Source organism: Takifugu rubripes, chromosome 13 (genome assembly GCF_901000725.2).
Source record: "Takifugu rubripes chromosome 13, fTakRub1.2, whole genome shotgun sequence".
NCBI classification, from domain to species: domain Eukaryota; kingdom Metazoa; phylum Chordata; class Actinopteri; order Tetraodontiformes; family Tetraodontidae; genus Takifugu; species Takifugu rubripes.
The window spans coordinates 2857997-2877991 of record NC_042297.1 but is presented as its reverse complement, the minus strand read 5'-3'; the positions used below and the strand labels follow the sequence as shown (position 1 = coordinate 2877991).

Sequence of the window (19995 nt, the reverse complement as noted above, 5' to 3'; positions counted from 1 at the left end):
ATGATAATAATCAATCTTCATCCATGTTTTTCCTACCTGTTACCTTGTTTGACTTCCTCATCCCTGAAAAAAGTGGGTTTTAATGTTTTTGATGTGTTGACAACATACCTCAATTTGGTTTTTTTTAATGATCCTGAAGAGAATTATATAACTAAATCAAATTATATTAGCAATCAGAAGAACAGCAACATCTGTGCGTTTCCATCGTTGGTGCTGGGTGGCGCCATCCCTCAGTTGTTACTTTTACTACTGACAAATTAAGGTCAGTTTAAGGTCATAGCAGGTAACAGAACACTGTCAGTGATATTGTGACTCTGCAGTCCAGAACTCATCAAGGACCAGAACTTTTCCTTGAGTTTCCTCATGGAGGCCACTCACAGGTTTTTTGGGTCGACCATCAGTCCCCCCCAGTCTCTTCCAGACCCCCCTGATGGGCGCCACCCTGTCAAAGTGTCCTCCGCAGCCCCTCTGAAGACTCTCGACATCTATTATTATTATTATCTACATCTTTTATTATTATCATTATTATTATTATTATTAGTAGTAGTAGTAGTAGTAGTAGTAGTAGCAGTAGTAGAGGTATTGGTTTAATCCATTTGAAGCAGGAAACCTTTAGAAAATGGTAAATGTATGTATTTGATTCCTAAAAAAGGGTTGGCTGTAAAAAAAGGGTTGGCTATATGTGTTTGTTTGTGTGTGTGTGTGTGTGTGTGTGTGTGTGTGTGTGTACTGCAGTCTTTTGGGTTTAGCATGTCATAACTGTGCAGCTTGTGAAGGCCTTTGAGGCAAACATCTACTCGATTGCTACACATGATTGCTTCCGTATCCGACGGCAACACCTGTACGACAGGAAACAGTCCATCATTATTCGCAGTTAGGATGTGATGCTAGCAAGAAAAATAGGGCCACGTTTCACACCAGCTTATTAGCGCTGAAACACACATCGTGTGCCGCTGCAGCTAGCATTACTGCCATCATAAATGAGGTGGGTTCTATTTCCTCTGCCAATACCAACCCACCTTGCTTGGTGACACACCTTGGTCCTCCTCGTCCTCATGAAGGAGATCTACCACCTGGATTTGACCTGGACATTTGTGCCTCTTCCCCGTTTCTTCCACGAGAACATCAGCCACCGTCTCCTGGGGCTCAGGTGAGTCCAACAACTCTGTGCGGGATCTTGAGATTATTTTGTAGCGTTCCTCCCTCCGAGTGGACCATTTTGCATTTCTCAGTTTCCCAATTATCCGATGGGAGCTACCAGTAGACGGGCGCAAGGCATGGGCGACCCGTGGCCGAGCCAAGGCCTGTCGAACCTGCGTCTCAACTGGAGCATCCTGCCGGTGAGAACACACACTGTAAATTATGAGGAGATTTTTTTAAACTACTACACTTTTACAGTGAGTGAAGACATTGAACTCACTGAGGCGTTAATTAACGTGTTTTTATCCGTTTCCTTGCTCCGTTGGCACCAGGCGGCATTAGCCAGCACTGCCCGGTTAGCGCCGTGCTGCTGTCGGCGGGCCTCTTACCTGTGTCGCTACCGTCGCCACTAGTTTAAAGACGGAGCTTTCCACCTCGGCTTCACTGGGCTCCGGAACCGTTTCGCCTGGACTCTGAGACGTTTCGGGACGGATGCGTTTACACGCCAACAACAAGGCATCGGCTGGGTCGGTCCCCCCTTTTCGCTTGACTCGCAGAATCGTCGCGTTTGGATCCATATTGACGGAACTCGTTTTGATGACGTCAAGAGGAGGTTTTTATGCCGCAGCAACTACAAGACGTCACATCCGGTTCCGCCGTGCGGCCTATACCAACAAATTAGAAATAATTACCTGCGGTTTTGCACCAATATGCAATTAAAGTGTACTTGAGCGGACCTGTAATTAAAACAATGCGTTGACTCAAACGTCAATTTCAAAAGCGAGATGTGAGCGATTACTCAAAAATAGAGAAGGTTTAAACTTTGTGAGAGACTTCTATTATGAGAGGTTTGTAGCGGTCACTTGTATATCATAATTCACCATCATTGTTCATATCTGTTCCATTGCCATAGTCCTGTTGAGCATTTTGCTATGTATGAGTTCCTCATTCGCTCGCGCTATTTGCCGACAACTAAGTCGGGTAATTTGGCACGGCCCCTTTAACGGACCGTAGGAGTTGAGGGGCGGGGGTGTGGTTTTTCCCGCTCTGATTTGATTTTTTCTACTACTTGTTGTGGCTTCAATAAAAGGCACACACGATTGTGTGTCAATGGTAATCTAAGTTGTATTGCCTTTACTTTGCAAACGCAACACTGGTGACCCCGACTCTCGCTGGACGTATCATTCAGTGACTTTTATTTTCGACCATGGCGACGAATGCAGTTTCATTGAAGCTGCCGGAGTTTTGGGAGACTTCGGCGACTGCGTGGTTTGCTCAAGCGGAGGCACAGTTCGCGCTGCGAGAAATCACCGCAGATGAGACCACATATTATTATGTGGTTTCTGCACTTGGGAGTGCTACGGCATCCAGAGTGGTAGGCATTCTTAAACAGCCACCGCCGGAGAACAAGTATGGCATTTTGAAGGCTCACCTCTTACGAACGTTCGAACTTTCCGACGCAGAGAGGGCTAGCCGCCTTTTCTCTTTGCAGGGGCTGGGTGATTCCAAGCCTTCCGAACTGATGGACAAAATGTTAGATCTTTTGGGTGAACACAAGCCCGATTTTCTCTTCATCCAGCTTTTCCTGCGACTGCTGCCTCCCCAAGTGCGGGCTGCTTTGGCCAACACAGCAATCTCGGACTGCCGTGCGCTTGCTGCTGAGGCGGATAAATTCTTCCTTGCCTCCCAACCGACCTATGTGGCTGCGTTCCTCCCGGCTGGCGCAGACGGTCCTGTGGTTGACGCTCCCGCTTTCACAGCTGCCGCAGCGGCTCCTCGGCATCAACAGGTTTCTGGGCTGTGCTTTTTCCATGCACGGTTTGGGGTCAAAGCCAGGCGGTGCCGCCCTCCATGCAGTTTCACCGGCCCACCTCCGCAGGGAAACGCCAGGGCCGGCGCTCAGCAGTAGCCATGAGCGTCGGCCGAACTGGCAGGCTGCTGTTCATCCAGGACACTCTCTCCGGACGACGGTTCCTCTGTGACACAGGTGCTCAGAGGAGTGTCCTGCCAGCGTCGAAGTTGGACATGCTGTCAGAGTCCCATGGGCCCTCTATGGAAGCAGCGAACGGCAGCCCCATCCGCACGTATGGGGTGAGGTATGTGGAGTTGTGTTTTGGTGGACAGCGTTTTGGATGGAACTTTGTGACTGCCAAGGTGACTGTGCCACTGATTGGTGCAGACTTCCTCTGCGCTTTTGGACTTCTGGTCGATGTCAAAAATAGACGCCTTGTGGATGCAGTCACTTTCTGTTCGTATGAATGCACTCTTGGTGTTACAGACTCAGTCAGGCTTTCCAGCATGCTCCCCACTGCAGACATTTTCCTTCGCCTCCTCACCGAGTTTCCTGCTCTGACTCAGCCCACATTTTCATCTGCCACGGCCAAGCATGGTGTGGAACACCACATCGCCACCACAGGCGCCCCTGTGCACGCTCGGGCCAGGCGTCTGGACCCGGCCAAGCTCTCCATTGCTCGAGCGGAGTTCGAGACAATGGAACGCCTGGGCATCATTCGCCGCTCCAAGAGCCCTTGGGCATCACCTCTGCACATGGTGGAGAAGCCGGGTGGGGGTTGGCGGCCATGTGGCGATTACCGCAGGCTCAACGATGCCACCACCCCGGACCGTTACCCTGTCCCCCACATACAAGATTTTTCCGCGCATCTGGCTGGGAAAACGGTCTTTTCGAAGGTGGACCTTGTCCGCGGCTACCACCAGGTACCAGTCCACCCTGCCGATGTCCCCAAGACGGCGGTAATCACCCCGTTCGGCCTGTTTGAGTTTTTACGGATGCCTTTTGGTCTTAAAAGCGCAGCACAGACTTTTCAGCGCCTGATGGACTCCGTCCTACGCGACCTGCCATTCCTATTTGTGTATTTGGATGACATCCTCGTCGCAAGCACGTCTCAGGCTGAGCACGTGGCACACCTCAGGGCTCTTTTCCAGCGCCTCAGCCAGCATGGGCTCATCATAAACCCGGCGAAGTGCCAGTTTGGACTGTCTACCATCGACTTCCTGGGCCATCACGTGACACGGTACGGAGCAGTTCCCCTGCCGGAAAAGGTGGAGGCCATCGCGAGCTTTCCTCGTCCAGTCACGGTCAAGGCGCTCCAGGAGTTCCTGGGTATGGTGAATTTTTACCACCGTTTCCTCCCCCGGGCAGCGGACCTCATGCGGCCACTGTATGACTGTTTGAAAGGGGCGGTTCCCAAGCACATGGTTGACTGGTCCGACGTGCGACAGCGCGCATTCGAGAATGTTAAGGCTGCTCTGGCCAATGCTACACTGTTGGCACACCCATTGCCTGACGCGCCAATCTCAATCACCACGGATGCCTCGGATTACGCAGTGGGTGCGGTGCATGAACAATGGGTAGAAGGTGCTTGGCAACCCCTGGCCTTTTTTAGTAGGCAGCTACGACCCAATGAGCGGAAGTACAGCACGTTTGACCGTGAGCTCCTTGGCCTCTACCTGGCCATTCGCCATTTCCGTCCTCTGCTTGAGGGCAGGTCTTTCACTGCCTTTGTGGAACACAAGCCCCTCACCTTCGCGATGGCAAAGACGGCAGAACCATGGTCGGCTCGGCAGCAGAGGCACCTTTCCTACATCTCCGAGTTCACCACGGACATTAAACACCTGGCTGGTAAGACCAATGTTGTTGCGGACTGCCTCTCCCGGGCCGTCACGGGCGCTGTCCACGTGGGACTTGACTACGGACAGATGGCAGTGGACCAAACCACAGACAGTGATGTCCAAGCTCTAAAGTCTGCAGCCACAGGGCTACAGCTGCGCGAGGTTCCTTTTGGGAGCACTGGTGTCACGCTTCTCTGTGATGTCAGTACCGGTCAGCTACGCCCTGTTGTGCCCGCGGTTTGGAGGCGGCGTGTGTTTGATTCAGTCCACAACCTCTCCCATCCGGGGAGGAAGGCTTCTCAACGTCTTGTAGCTGCTAAATTTGTTTGGCATGGGCTCAGAAAGGACGTCAGGGATTGGGCTGCCATGTGCGTCGCATGCCAGTGCTCAAAGGTACAGTGCCATGCTAGGGCCCCGCTGGCCCCATTTCCGGTGCCAGAGCGACGTTTTGACCATGTCCATGTGGACCTGGTTGGGCCTTTTCCCCCTTCCCGCGGCTGCACTTACCTCCTCACAATGGTGGACAGGACCACCCGCTGGCCGGAGGCGGTGCCCCTGCAGTCGGCCACCTCGGCCGAGGTGGCACGTGCGTTTATTGGGACTTGGGTTGCCCGTTTCGGTCCCCCTGCTGACATCTCATCTGACCGTGGCTCGCAATTCACCTCTGAGCTCTGGACTTCTGTAGGGGAGAGCCAAGGGGTGAAACTGCATCACACAACGGCATACCACCCACAGGCCAACGGCATGTGTGAGCGGTTTCACCGCTCCATGAAGGCTGCTCTTCGGGCGTCTCTGAAGGACAGTAGCTGGGTGGACAGACTTCCTTGGGTCTTGTTGGGGCTGCGCACCGCCCCCAAAGATGACCTGCAGTGTTCCTCGGCGGAGATGGTGTATGGAGAGCCACTGCGGGTGCCAGGTGAGTTTGTCCCCAACACTACAGCGCCTTGGTCTGCGAGCGCACAGCGTGCAACACTCCTTGATGCTGCCAAGGTTTTTGCACCCATCCCTATTTCCCAGCATGGTTTGCCACCATCCCATGTCCCACCATCCTTGGAGAGGGCAGACTATGTTTTTATCCGCCATGATGCTCATGGAGGCCCGCTGCAGCCACCTTATGATGGGCCTTTTCGTGTTTTGGAGAGCGGGGACAACGTGGGAGACCTGAACGCGTTACGATAGACCGCCTCAAGGCAGCTCACTTGGACCTTGGTCAGCCAGTTGCCACGGCCGTGCCCCCGCGGCGTGGACGCCCCCCCGCTCGGCCCAGTCCTCTGAGAGGAACACAGATCCCTGAAAGCTCTGTCAGTGCCACTGACCGCCCTGCGCGTCCTGTTTCCCCTGCTCCTCTAGCACCACCAATACCGCTTCGACGCACACGGTCTGGCCGGCCCGTTCGAGCCCCGACTCGTTGACTTTTCTTGCTTTTCGATGGTGAATTCTGGGGGGGCATGTGTAGCGGTCACTTGTATATCATAATTCACCATCATTGTTCATATCTGTTCCATTGCCATAGTCCTGTTGAGCATTTTGCTATGTATGAGTTCCTCATTCGCTCGCGCTATTTGCCGACAACTAAGTCGGGTAATTTGGCACGGCCCCTTTAACGGACCGTAGGAGTTGAGGGGCGGGGGTGTGGTTTTTCCCGCTCTGATTTGATTTTTTATACTACTTGTTGTGGCTTCAATAAAAGGCACACACGATTGTGTGTCAATGGTAATCTAAGTTGTATTGCCTTTACTTTGCAAACGCAACAGGTTTAAATTAATATGTCTTGCATAAAATAGTAGTAATTATTATCACAAAATTAATTTTATTGATTTATTTATTTTGTTTCATGCTACAAAATAATTAATACAGTTATAATTGAAAATCTGATTAACCTCTTTGGGTCTGAAAGAACCACATTTCCACAAAATATTTCAAAATGTAAATAATAGAAGTGTCATAAAATATTGTTGATAGTACCTTAAGATCAAACTAAATATTATTTCACTAATGATATTATAATATAGATTTCTACCTTAGGCAAATCCAAGCAGATGGTAGAAGACTATGTTCAATGCTTCAGAATTAAACTGACATGTAATTGATCCCTGACCTCTTCAGGCATGGTCACCGTCACATGATGCACGCCAGGAAGTTGAAAAGATCCTTAACTGTAGTCAGATTTTATCATTTCCCTCTGCTGTGTTGAACTGCTCATGCACAGATGAAGTGATTTCTGTAATTATTAAGGTGTCATTTCAGTCACCAAATTAGTACATTGCGTGCATTCAAATGAGGGCAGTGGTTTTGTTTCTTGTTGTGACATTTAGCACGATGATCATGTTACATGGGAACTTCCTCTATATTCCATTTTTAAAATAAAGATCACTTGTAGATGCTTTGTCTGTACATTATTATTATTAGAAGTAGTAGTAGTATAATTATTAGTATTATCATTATCATTATATTATCATTATTATTATTATTATTATTATTATTATCGTTATTATTATTATTATTAGTAGTAGTAGTAGTACTAGTACTACTACTAGTAGTAGTAGTAGTAGTAGTAGTAGTAATATGGACCTTTTGAACTGAGACCACTTTTCCCACTGCTGTAACACACAGACTTCTTTTGAAATACAGGTTATTGACTGACTTCCTGTATTTTTTGTCATCTAACCACAAGTAATGTAGAAGTAAAACTCCGATCATGTCTAAGCAAACCTTCAGAAAGCAGAACAGTCATTCGACAGATCGTCCTTTCCCAGTGCCAATTTCCAGAACAATGTGGATTACTCTTTGTCTTTTTACACTTTTCTTTTTAGCAAGAATTGAAGCTCTGGGTGAGTTGTGTTGTCCTGTGTATCAGTGGTCCTGTCATGACATTTTTGGGGTCCAGTGAGGCTCATCACTCCAAAGTAAAACATTGACAAAGTGTCATTAGGGACTTTAACTGAATTTCTCTATTGTCACATTGGCTAAATGTGATGTTTTTCATGTTCTGGTTGGGTTTGGGTTTATCTTGTGACTTTCTCTGACCCTGATTTCTACAGACTGCAATGCTGTTCCCCACTGGTGTTCGCAAGCAAACGGCTCCTGGACAAAGTAAGTCAGGAAATGTGCTGTTAGTAATGATCCCTACTGCCCTGTGGCAGTTCACAGATTTATTCACTTGGTATTTTAAGTTTACTCTATGTGACAATAATAACTGATGTTTTGAAAGGATATTTTCCATCTGCTCCTGAAGTCAGATCTTCTGTAATTTTTCATTTTAACCCTCACTAATAGTTTTATTTTCTGTTCAATGTCTGACATTCTTTCAGTTTTTCTTTCACCAATTGAATATTTGATTGCTGATTAGCTCAGGAAGGTGTGATTGTGACCATGTCGGCTGATCAAAAATACTCATCCGATCTTAGAAATTATGACTTGATGCCTTTAAAGGTCAGACTCTCCTGGACCATCTCTGAAGTGATCCGTGTTAGCCCCCCATGACGTGGCAACAAGGACTTTTAAGGAAATGAAACTTTCTGCAGCGTCATTTCGAATTTTCCTACACTTTGAATGCAGACGTTAGGTTTAAACATAAGTAGACGTGAAACGTGCAAGCCTCCAGTTCAGGTGTATTATAACTGATTAAATGTGTGTTGATAGGTGTTATGAGCGGGAAATTACCACCTGTAGGCAAAGACTGCGAAATTTTAACTTCCACCATCTGAGGGTAAATGTGTCGCAAGAAGTGAGGCCATATTTCCTGTACATAAACATGATATTCCGATTTAATACGCTTCCCTGTTCTAATTAATTTCTGTGTATTCAGGCTGAAAAATCAGTGTCTAACTGTAGGGTTAACGTCCCATCCTCGGCTCTCCAAATGAGCAGAGGCAATGTGAACGATGATGAGGTGCTGCTGGTCGTCACTGTGCTCAACAGCAACTTCTTCCAGGTAAACAGCTGTAAACACTCTGAGCTCTACAGATATACCGTTCTTTAAGTAGAGAAAACAGCTGCAATTCAGAGATCATCACAGCAGGAATGTGGATCAAATGGGGGAGAGATCTGTAAACATGTCGGTAAAATCCGAATGATATAAGAGGCTGTCGTTCAGGATAATGATTTTGTACAACTTTCAAACTCCCAGTGAGGGAATGTACATTAAAGTCACATGTCCTTGTTGCTGGCAGCCTGCTCCCGCTCCAGGTGGGGGGAAAGGACGGTCAGCAGGGCGCTCTCACCACCGTTCAGGCACTGTTTTGGGCGACTCAGTTGTGGTCGTGAAGGCCGGCAGCAGACGTGTCAGGGACCTCTCACATCCTGTCAGATTGACCTTCAGACACGATAAGGAGGTGAACGTCTTTCTTGCATTATTCTTGGACTATTATTCCATTCTTTTATTTCATTTTGAAGACGAGCACGTTCGATGTTTCAGATAGAAGAGGCAGCTTGTGTGTTTTGGCAGGAGACATACCTGGATGACAGAACGGGTGAGCATCCAAACACAAGATGCAACAACATTTGTGGGGTTTTTGTAATTCTGTGTGTGTGTGTATGCAGGATATTGGAGCACAGAGGGTTGCCATACCAATGTGACTCAAGCTGAGATAGTTTGCTGCTGTGACCACCTCAGCTTCTTTGCTGTAGTTGTGGTAAATAGCGTGCATAACTAGTTTTAGTTTCAGCTGACGTTGCTCTTTTGGTTGATGAAACTTTCATAAGTTTCTCTTTTCTGTTGCAGAACCCAGTTTTATCAGTGGAAAAAGCCAGTGCCCCAGCATTGAGGTACATCAGCTTCACTGGATCCGCTCTGTCTGTCCTCTTCACAATCTTGGCTTTAATCATCTATGCCAGGATACAGTAAGTGAAGAGACCATCACCATCATCACCATCATCATCACTGACAGTTCTCAGAAACAGGAAGGAGCTGGTTATTTATACAGGGTGCACATTGATGCAATTAAGTGGAAATTCACCTTTTTTAACGTGATTATTATGTCAGTTGGTGTCAAACACAAAAACACCCCTGATCCTGCATATTTGTCTGATTACATGGCTTCCATCTGTTCCATGCACGCCATAAAAGGTCACCATGTTGTTTGTCTTCCAGACAACGGCGTCCAGATAAGACAGTTTGTGTGCACCTCCACCTCACAGGAGCGTTGCTGTGCCTCCACCTCAGCTTCCTGCTGAGCAGCTGCTGGGTTTTGGTGCTTGATGTAGCTGATGAGGACTGGATCTGCAAGGGCCTGGGTCTCTTGTTACACTGCTCCCTGATGGCCACCTTCCTGTGGATGGCTGTGGAAGGGTTCCATCTCTACCTGCTCTTAGTCAGAGTCTTTAACATCTATATCAAGAGATACATGCTCAAGCTCAGCCTGGTGGCATGGGGTGAGGGGATCGTACCAAGTATTTAGGATCTTATTCTCTCCTATGTTTTCTTCAAAAATGGCTTAAATTAAAGTTCTGGCTTTGCTTTCAAGTCCAGCTGACGTCTCTTCTGTGCTTCTTTTGTCTTGGCGCAGGATTGCCAACGCTGACCGCGGTGCTCTGTGTGAGCTTTAACGTTTATGGTAAACACACAATTCAACTGAAAGGTGACGACAACCACAACTCAACTGTGCAGCTGTAAGATGCTGGAACTCACAGGGTGAATGCTGGGTTTGCTTCTTTCTGAACTAAATCAGCTTCTCTTTCCCCAGATGTTGGATAAGCAGCCAGTTCCCGCAGGACCTGTTGATCAGCTACATCACGACCGCGGCCTTACCCTTCCTGGTGGTACTGTTTAATTTTTGCATGGTCTGCCTGGTGGTGTTTAAGATGTGTGGATTGAGGAAGAGGACGAGAGGTGGTGGAAGCAGCAGTGGCTGGAAGAAGATGAACGACGACAACTGGGCCAGGCTGTGGAGGGATGGTTCCACTCTGCTGGGCCTCAGCTGTGTGCTGGGCCTACCTTGGGGCTTATCAGGACTCACCTACGTCTCTCTGCTTGGGATCTATTTATTCACTGTCCTAAACTCCCTGCAGGGTCAGTGCGAGCACAGTTTATATGAAATCCATACAGTTTTGTGGTGATTTGAGGACAAAATGACTGTTTTGCTGTCCTCTTTTTCAGGTATATTCATCTTCCTCTGGTCCCTGGCTCTGACCTGCAAGTCTCGAGCTGAAAAAAACTCCTCGCTCAGGAACACGTCCTCTCAAAAACTGATGACGATCAGTTCCAACAACTAATCTGTCAAGCATAAACTAATAATGCATCCAAACATCTCAAATGAACTCTTCATCCTCTCACTCGCCACAACGTTCCCAAGAACTTTGAAGATAAGGGGAAGGTTAGAAACAGGTTTTGGAATCAAGTTTGTTTTTCTGGATAGTGCAGCCTTATAAACCAGCAGTAACTAACCTGCTGCTAAAACAATCTGGCCCAGAACTGGACCAACAATCAAGAGTATGTGTAAATTTTCTCTTGAAAGTTGCTGAAGAAGCTCCTGTCTTCAGAATGAGCAGATTGGAGCAGCTTCTGAGTGACATCACACATCCAAATAAGGTGTTCTTGTAGGAAATGAGATCAAACTCATTAACATGAGTTAATGAATGTGAGGTGGATTGACTAGACAAGGGGTCGGCATCCCAAAATGTGGAAAGAGCCATATTGGAACAAAAAAACAAAAAACAAATCTGTGTGGAGCCGCAACAAGTTAAAAGCCTTATCATGAAGGCAACACATGCTGTAAGTGTCTATATTAGCTATATTAGCCTATTTTCAAAATAAGTAGGCTGCAAATCCATAATAAGCATTCCTGATTAAATGTTTATTCTCAGGGCAGCTCATCCTGGAGAGAATGACGCACCACGTGACCACTCTGGTGTACGATGGTGCTTTAAGTTTAACTTCCATTATAATGAGATGTTGAAATTAAATATTTATTATACACAGTTTTTACAGCATTGGAAAATTTTAAGAATGTTTGTCGTGTTTTTCCTGTGGCAGAAATTATATTAAAACAAAAAATATATTCACACCATCTTTTTCCATTTTCATATTTTTGAAAAAGCTCCAGAAAGCCACTAGGGCGGCGCTAAAGAGCCGAACGTATAGGTGTATATTATTGTTATTATTGTTATTATTGTTATCAATCTTCATCCATGTTTTTCCTACCTGTTACCTTGTTTGACTTCCTCATCCCTGAAAAAAAGTGGGTTTTAATGTTTTTGATGTGTTGACAACATACCTCTGTTTGTTTTTTTTAAAGATCCTGAAGAGAATTATATAACTAAGATTAAGATTAAGATTAAGATGGACTTTATTCATCCCCGTGGGGAAATTGAATTATAGTAGCAGCGAATGCAGAGTAAAGAGACAGAAAAAAATAAATACAGATAGATTAGAATGTTATAAGCATATATACAGCATATATTATAAGCATATATATAATATATACATAATATAATATATACATATTATAAGCATTATAAGCATATATACATAAATATAGAATAAATTAGAAATAAAATTACAACATAAACATTACACAATTATTGTTGAGTTGGTTTGAGTGAATTGTACAGTTTAATGGCGGACGGCAGGAATGACTTCCTGTACCGTTCCTTGGAGCAGCGAGGCTGCAGGAGTCTGTTGCTGAAGCTGCTCCTCAGTTTGTCCACTGTGTTGTGGAGGGGGTGGGAGGGACTGTCCATGATTGTCCGCAGTTTCAACACCATCCTGTCCCTCACCACCTCGTCCAAGTTATCAAGTCTACAGCCAACAACAGATCCTGCCTTTTTGATGAGTTTGTTGAGTCTGTTGGCATCCTTTGCTTTAATGCCTGCACCCCAGCACACTGCAGCAAAGAAGATGGTGCTAGCCATAACAGACTGGTAGAACATCTGGAGCATCCTGCTGCAAACACTGAAGGACCTGAGTCTCCTGAGGAAATAGAGTCTGCTCATGGCCTTCTTGTAGACAGCATCGGTGTTTGTGGACCACTCCAGTTTATTGTCCAGCTGAACACCCAGGAACCTGTAAGATGGGACTATTTCCACGTCCTTCCCACTGATGCAGACTGGGGAGGGTGGGGACTTGCTTTTTCTGAAATCCACCACCATCTCCTTCGTCTTGGTCACGTTGAGCTGCAGAAGGTTCTCCCTGCTCCACCTGACAAAACTCTCCACAAGGTCCCTGTATTCGTCCTCTTGTCCATTCTCCACACAGCCGACTATGACATCCGAGTACTTCTGGAGGTGACATGTCTCAGAGTGGTACTGGAAGTCGGCTGTGTAGGTGGTGAACAGAAAGGGGGAGAGCACAGTTCCTTGGGGAGCTCCTGTGTTGCTCATCAGGGGGTCGGACACACAGCTCCGCAGTCTCACAAACTGTGGCCGACCTGTCAGGTAGTCCTCGATCCAAGAAACAAGGGGAGCATCCATCTGCATCTTCTCCAACTTAGCCCTCAGCAGTCTTGGCTGGATGGTATTGAAGGCAGAAGAGAAGTCGAAGAACATGACCCGCACTGTGGTGTTTGGTCTGTCCAAGGAGGAGTAAGCCCTCTGCAGCAGGTATATCACTGCGTCATCAACCCCCACCTTGGGCTGATAGGCAAACTGCAGAGGGTCCTGAAAGGGGCTCACCAGAGGTCTGAGGTGTGACAGCACCAGCCGCTCCATGACCTTCATAATGTGGGAGGTCAGTGCTATTGGCCTGTAGTCACTCGGTGCCACAGGATGGGTCTTCTTTGGCACCGGGACCAGGCAGGATGTCTTCCAAAGCACTGGGATCCTCTGAAGATGAAGGCTCTGGTTGAACAGGTGCTGCAGTATCCCACACAGCTGCCTGGAGCAGTTCCTCAGCACTCGTGGGCTGATGCCGTCCGGTCCGGCAGCCTTTCTCTGGTTGAGCCTCTCCAGCTCTCTCTAAATCAAATTATATTAGCAATCAGAAGAACAGCAACATCTGTGCGTTTCCATCGTTGGTGCTGGGTGGCGCCATCCCTCAGTTGTTACTTTTACTACTGACAAATTAAGGTCAGTTCAAGGTCATAGCAGGTAACAGAACACTGTCAGTGATATTGTGACTCTGCAGTCCAGAACTCATCAAGGACCAGAACTTTTCCTTGAGTTTCCTCATGGAGGCCACTCACAAGTTTTTTGGGTCGATCATCATTCCCCCCCAGTCTCTCCCAGACCCCCCTGATGGGCGCCACCCTGTCAAAGTGTCCTCTGCAGCCCCTCTGAAGACTCCCGACATCTATTATTATTATTATCTACATCTATTATTATTATTATTAGTAGTAGTAGTAGAAGTATTGGTTTAATCCATTTGAAGCAGGAAACCTTTAGAAAATGGTAAATGTATGTATTTGATACCTAAAAAAGGGTTGGCTGTATGTGTTTTTTGTGTGCGTCTGTGTGTGTGTATGTGTGTGTGTGTGTGTGTATACTGCACTTATGTAGTCTTTTGGGTTTAGCATGTCATAACTGCTCGGCTTGTGAAGCCCTTTGAGGCAAACAATGTGATTCCTTTGAAGGAAAAAAATCACAAACAAACAAATCCAAAAAACAGGCACCAATATCTCATTTTGACCAAATCTGAGTTGGGCTGATGTATGAAATGGCTGCATGTCAGTCAGTTATACGACAGGGGGCAGTAGAACACCAAATACATCAAATACCAGAACGTAGCGTGGAAGTAAGAGCAACTTTTCTCCTTCCCAGTGGTACAAATACAAATCAACAAAAACCTTGACAGAAAACCTCTTTTGGTAGTTAATTTGACTCTTAAATGGTTCCCCAGACAGCACAGAAAGCAAATCAAGCACCTGCCAGTTCAGCAGGGAGCCATATTTTGTGTCCAAATATGGATTTGCTGCACTTTATAAACGTCTTCCTTCTTCGTCCCTAACTTTCACAGCATGATGCCTAAATCACAAATGCATCCTCCATCAGGCCTCCCCGGGACGTCTTCATCCTCGATCCTCATGCTAGATCCTCCTCAGAAGTGGCTCCATTTCCAACATCTGGAGTGTGACCACTTTAAAAAGTTTAAAAAGCTTGTTGACTTACATGGTGAGGGATTCCCTTCTTCACCATCTTCCCAGGAGAGCTTTTGGAGGTGTGTTCCTCTTGGGAGGGACTGCAGAACAAAAAGATCCTGTCCAAATCCCAAATGTAGCCATTTTTTTATCCAGTCCCAGACCAGTGGGACTTTCAGAGGTCAGACTGTTCTTCCACTTTCCTTATTAAGCTTCTCTCAGCCTTACTTGTCGTGCTTCTTCCTGAACTATGGAAACTGGTCAGAAGCTGTAGGTAGTTAGTCCCATTGTCCACTACACAAATTGTGACCTCCGTTGACCTCCTCAGAGAGTCCAGGATGTCCTCTCAACAGGACCGTCACTCATGTCCCACAGAGAGCAGAAAATGATCTGTAAGTTTTGAAATTTTGTTTAAATATTCTGGCAACTTTGCTTTACTTTCTTACTTTTTATGGTAATAAAACTGTCATAATCATTCATATTATTATAGAAAGTCAGCGAGGATTTGTCTGCCGGAGTTTCCACATGAAAGATTTGGGCTTTTCAACAGAGGACCGGTGTTGATTACAACCAGCAAAAGAACAGCACAGCAGAAAAAGAAAAAGTGCACATAGAAGCACTTTTTATGAGACTAATGAGTTGTTTTGGGGACAGGTGAACACTGAGGAGTCCACTCAGGTTCACTCAAAAAGGAAATAACTACACAGGGAAGCGATTAGACGCTCTTTGAACATATCAAAAATCAGCTTGAAGCTAACACGGGAGGTAAAAGTCTAAACCAGCAATAACTCTTAGTCGTTCACATAGTATGGATGGATTTTTAAACATGAGACAAGAGGACCGCACTCATGTGATTACAGTTTAATAGAAATACACAGAACATTTGTGGGGTTCAAGGAGTGGTGGTGAAGGAGTTTGGTGCTGTTATTTTCATCTTCAAATGTAAAATTACCACCTGTTTATAGAGCCAGCTGCAGCTTCTAATACACATTCTTTGTGTGTGTGTGTGTGTGTATGTGTGTGTGTGTGTGTGTGTGTGTGTGTGTGTGTGCGTGTGTGTGTGTGTATAGGCAGGTGGTCTTTCTGCAGGTGGACAGAAAAGCACAAAACCAGACACGGCAAACAAAAAAATCCACATGAGGGCAAATGAAAAGCACAAATAATTATCTAATAAAAACATTAACGCTAAAATAAAAAAGCAGATTAGACAAGCCAGTTTTATTTTATTTTATTTGATAAAACACTGAGAGTTTAGAAGTAGGAAGCTGAGCCGACAGGCCTGATAACATCTGGATGACTGAGATTTCCATGTGGCTACTTAAAACAAACAACAGACACGGGCGGATGCAGTTAAAAAGATTCACCGCTTCTAAATTCCGAGGTTATATAGATTATAGATGTCATATTAAAGAAAATGGCTGCAGGATTTCCTGTTCCCTTATAAGCCCTGGATGCTCTGAGAATTCTTTAGGTTAAGCTTTACACGTTCAACTGTCACTATACAGATAAATAAGGTGATGCTATAAACGCTAGACTTGGAGGCACCAATCCTACCTTACGTTGGAAAGCTACATAAATTGTAGTGACTGTTATTCAAGGATCATTGCTGCAATAAGAAGACTGGGTCCCCTTCCATCACAATTACTAATCACTAATTTAGTTACCGTTCACTGTGGAAGACCCAAAACCAATGAAAGCAGAGAGCCCAACCATGTTCTCTCTGAAAATGTGCGTGTTCTGCTGTCAGCAAAAATGCTACCAAGAAGGGGATTTCCCAAGGGGCTCAAGCTGCTCCCTCCCCAACTGCACTTCCATGTTTTCCTTCCATGGTTTCCCTCATTTTGTAGTGATCATCTCATTAGCAAAGAAAACTAATGAGTCTTTCTGTACAATACTTATACAAACTCAGGTGTTGACTTTGTAACACCTGTATAATGTGGAGATGGGGCATATTTCTGTTATCGATTTCTTTTAACTGATACTTCTTCTTTATTCTTAACCTCAAAGGTTTGATCCTTTGGTGACTCCTAATTTTTGCATCGCTCTGGAACCGATGACACTAAGAAAGTGGATTCCTTTTCTCAAGAGCAATGGAGCCTGACCCCTGATAGATGCTTCGCTTTAACTTTATAACATGGAATTTGATGGTTGAAATAAAACCCGGTGTTTAAATATACATCTATACATGTATTGTATATGTCCTAACAGATGTGCGTAACGGAGTCAGATGTTGGGAGGTGTATTTTGAAAGTCCTGGCCGGATTACGTCGTTTCCGTAAAGTCGGACTTGACGCCTGGAGCTGCGCTCTCTGCTGAGCGGGGCAGCAGCGGGTCACTGTCCGTCCTGCTCCGGGAGAGAGAAGCACCGAGCGACCGACAGGTCTCAGGGCAACCGGACAAGTCCCCGGCTCTGGAAACATTTGGACTTACGCCGCAATCAAAATACATCTACATGTGTTTAGAAATAGTTTTTAGAGGCGGGTGGTTTTTTTTTGGGAAAGCCGGCGACCGTTTTCCAAGCTGGGAAGACCTCAAACGCTCCATGATGCTACGGCTGAGCGAACAAGTGCGCTGAAGTTTGCGGCTTTTACTGCGGCCACCTCGTCGGCGATCAATTAAGCGCATTTACGAGACTTTAGCAGCACGACGTGGCGTTAACAACGATAACATATGATGATTTAACAGAAACGTCGCCCTTGCTCTTTAGCAAGGTGTTCCGTGGAAGTTACCTCTTAGTGACGACTTTTTTTTTTTTTTTTTTTACTAAATTAATTGTTAAGGACCACAACTAACTGCGAAATACTAACTGGAACGGACGGACAGCTCGCCAACACCTCTGAAGGGGCAGTTGTAAAGACATTGTTTTGCTTGTGCTCCATGGTTTTCCAGTCTTTGTTGAAGACTGTCGCAGTTTTCTCTCCCAAACTTGTTCTCTACGGTTCTCATCTGGGCTCCTTCCATCATTAACCGAGGGCCGTGAAGGCGTCACAGGCGTGTCACCCCGGAGAGCGAAGCACGCGCGGACCGACTTCCCACGAGCCCGCCGTCATGGCCTGCACCCAGCGGAACGGTTACTTCTGGTTGCTGTGGAGACGGACCTTCCTCGCGCTGTCAGTGTGCGCGCTGGGTGCGCGTGGAGCAGGGGATCAGGCCACCTTTAACGCAGAGGTACAAACAGCGGAATTTATTTGGTGGTTCAATCACACATTACAGCACATTTAAACCTCCATTTTACAAATCTGGTCATTTCAGCACTTTTATATATTATTAGGAGTATTTAAGTTAATCTATATTTTTGTCAAATGCTTGCTGATATGATTGTGAGGGCCTAAACAAGGAAGGGTGTGTTGTTGTTGTTTTTTTGCTAAGTGTTTTATCAGCCATTTGTGTTTTTTATTCCTGTTTCCTTGTTCTTAAGTTGAGGGCAGTGGCTAAATCTTAATATTATTAATTAGAATTTTTTGCCAAGTAAACTAATCCAACCAGGTTTAGCGACTGGGCAGCATCTGTTTTACCTTAAGAAGATAATAAGATTTTATTGCTCAATAATGCCCTCGAACAGACTCTTATTTCCTATGTGAGGAAGCCAAACTTGGCAAAGTACGGAGAGAAGCAGATGTGCAAATATTAGAATGTATCATTGGCACTGATACTGTCACAGGGTTAATGGGACTTGTGTCCAACTAAAACATGTTTGCAGCGTTGCAGTGTCCCGTTACAAAAGCGTGAAATCTTACTAAAGTGGATGATGTGATCCTCGATAGGAAGTCGGACACGTGACCACCTGGCGACAGATCAGAATTCATTAACCAGTGGGTCTTGACGTGTGTGTGTTAAACGACAGAACATGTTGAATATCTGCGGAGGCTTATGTCTTTAAGTCTTCAGCGCGGTTTTGAAGCCGCTTCAAAGGTCACAGCTGTTTTGCTGATCATTGACTGTAACAGTTCACGTGATTTATATTGATATGTGCAAGACTAAGTGGCTAACAATGCCCATCCTATGTGTGTCAAGTTTATACTTCCTGGTGTTGTAAACAGCATGTCATCTGACGTCGTCCCCCATGTCAAGGAGGAGATCGTATTTTGTGTTTTAAAGCAAATGATGGGGCCCAAAATGCCAAAGCCACCTTTGTTATATAAAGGGCAACGTCATTTGATGTGTTCCACTTTGTGGTGGGTTACTTATTTTTCATAGGTGGCTGGAATGGTTCCAGAGTTCTTTAATCGCCCATGCACGACCAAGTTGGTGAAGTCGTGCCAAGAGCCTACTTTGTTCCTACACGAAGCAGCTGATATGCTCCACCTTTGATGCTGATAAGTGTTTCTGGCGTCAGAGAACTCTCATTCACACGGCAGCTAAAATAATGGATGTTAAAGGTGTGAACTGAAAAACGTTGTAATATAAGTGAAACAGGGGGGCCGTAAAGCAGATACCGTATAATCCAGCTAACTCGGGGGCCATTACGCTGGACATTATGTGTATTTAGCTCCATAAAATGTAAACGTAATGGTTTATTTTTATTACTTTTGAAGCCAGTCTGTTTAAATGAACCCAGATGATTTTACGTGCCCTCGCTGAGACACTGTCTCCTTTGGTTTTGATGGAGTTCTTCAGCTCCTCCGTCTGTGCCCAGGTGGGGTGGAGGGCGTGATTGACAGGAGCTCTGTGAGCTGGAGGTCAAACGCCAGGAACTGACCTGCGCCGCTACAAGAGCGGTGAAACAACGGAGGGAGAAAGTTGATGGGAACAGTAGTGATCAATCTCAGCTGTGTAGCATGTGATGGCTGAATGTGACAGCTGTTTTCTAACTGGGACGCTCTCATGCGCACGCACGCCCATCTAAACGTGCACCTACACACACACACACTGTTCACCGGCAAGGCCTTGGACTCTGAGGCATCTAAAGAGATACAATGGAACCTTTTGTCTCACTGGCTCCCAGAGATAAAGTTAAAAAATACAGCAGCACTTTGTAGATACTACTTTGTAGGGGCCGAGTATAAATGAGAGAAGAGCTATAATCAGTAACTCACTCAACAACAGCTTCATCTGGACCAGGCTGGTATCAGTTCACTCAGCCCGTCGCTTCACTTCCCCCTGAATTCCACCACATGGGAACTCTCCTCATTTCTAATTCTTAAGTGCGAGATTTTGTCCAGGCATCCAGAAGTCCAGATGTGTAGTTTATTGTCTTCCACGCAGGAAAAATATG

General features: G+C 46.0%; 3 protein-coding genes across 3 annotated transcripts in view; 2 read left to right on the top strand and 1 right to left on the bottom strand.

Annotated features, from left to right (window-relative positions):
• Nucleotides 1-10: 10 nt before the first annotated feature.
• LOC101080021 (probable RNA polymerase II nuclear localization protein SLC7A6OS) lies at nt 11-1718 on the bottom strand. Its single transcript, XM_029846037.1, has 4 exons — nt 1530-1718; nt 1020-1334; nt 731-839; nt 11-63 (listed from the first exon to the last, which is right to left on the bottom strand). The coding sequence occupies exons 1-4, from the start codon at nt 1716-1718 to the stop codon at nt 11-13; spliced, it is 666 nt and encodes a 221-aa protein (XP_029701897.1).
• A 5725-nt stretch (nt 1719-7443) lies between these two features.
• LOC105419456 (adhesion G-protein coupled receptor G5-like) lies at nt 7444-11613 on the top strand. The gene is made up of 12 exons (XM_029846742.1): nt 7444-7601; nt 7812-7863; nt 8413-8497; nt 8579-8704; nt 8943-9104; nt 9188-9242; nt 9313-9404; nt 9494-9612; nt 9863-10143; nt 10278-10380; nt 10455-10780; nt 10868-11613. The coding sequence occupies exons 1-12, from the start codon at nt 7469-7471 to the stop codon at nt 10981-10983; spliced, it is 1650 nt and encodes a 549-aa protein (XP_029702602.1). The 5' UTR covers nt 7444-7468; the 3' UTR covers nt 10984-11613.
• Nucleotides 11614-17104: 5491 nt separating this feature from the next.
• LOC101071448 (matrix metalloproteinase-15) overlaps nt 17105-19995 on the top strand; it is a 20555-nt gene continuing 17664 nt past the window's right edge. The window contains exon 1 of the mRNA XM_003969399.3: nt 17105-17948. Within this exon, the coding sequence (XP_003969448.1) occupies nt 17829-17948 (120 nt within the window). The 5' untranslated portion in view covers nt 17105-17828. The remainder of the gene's footprint in view (nt 17949-19995) is intronic.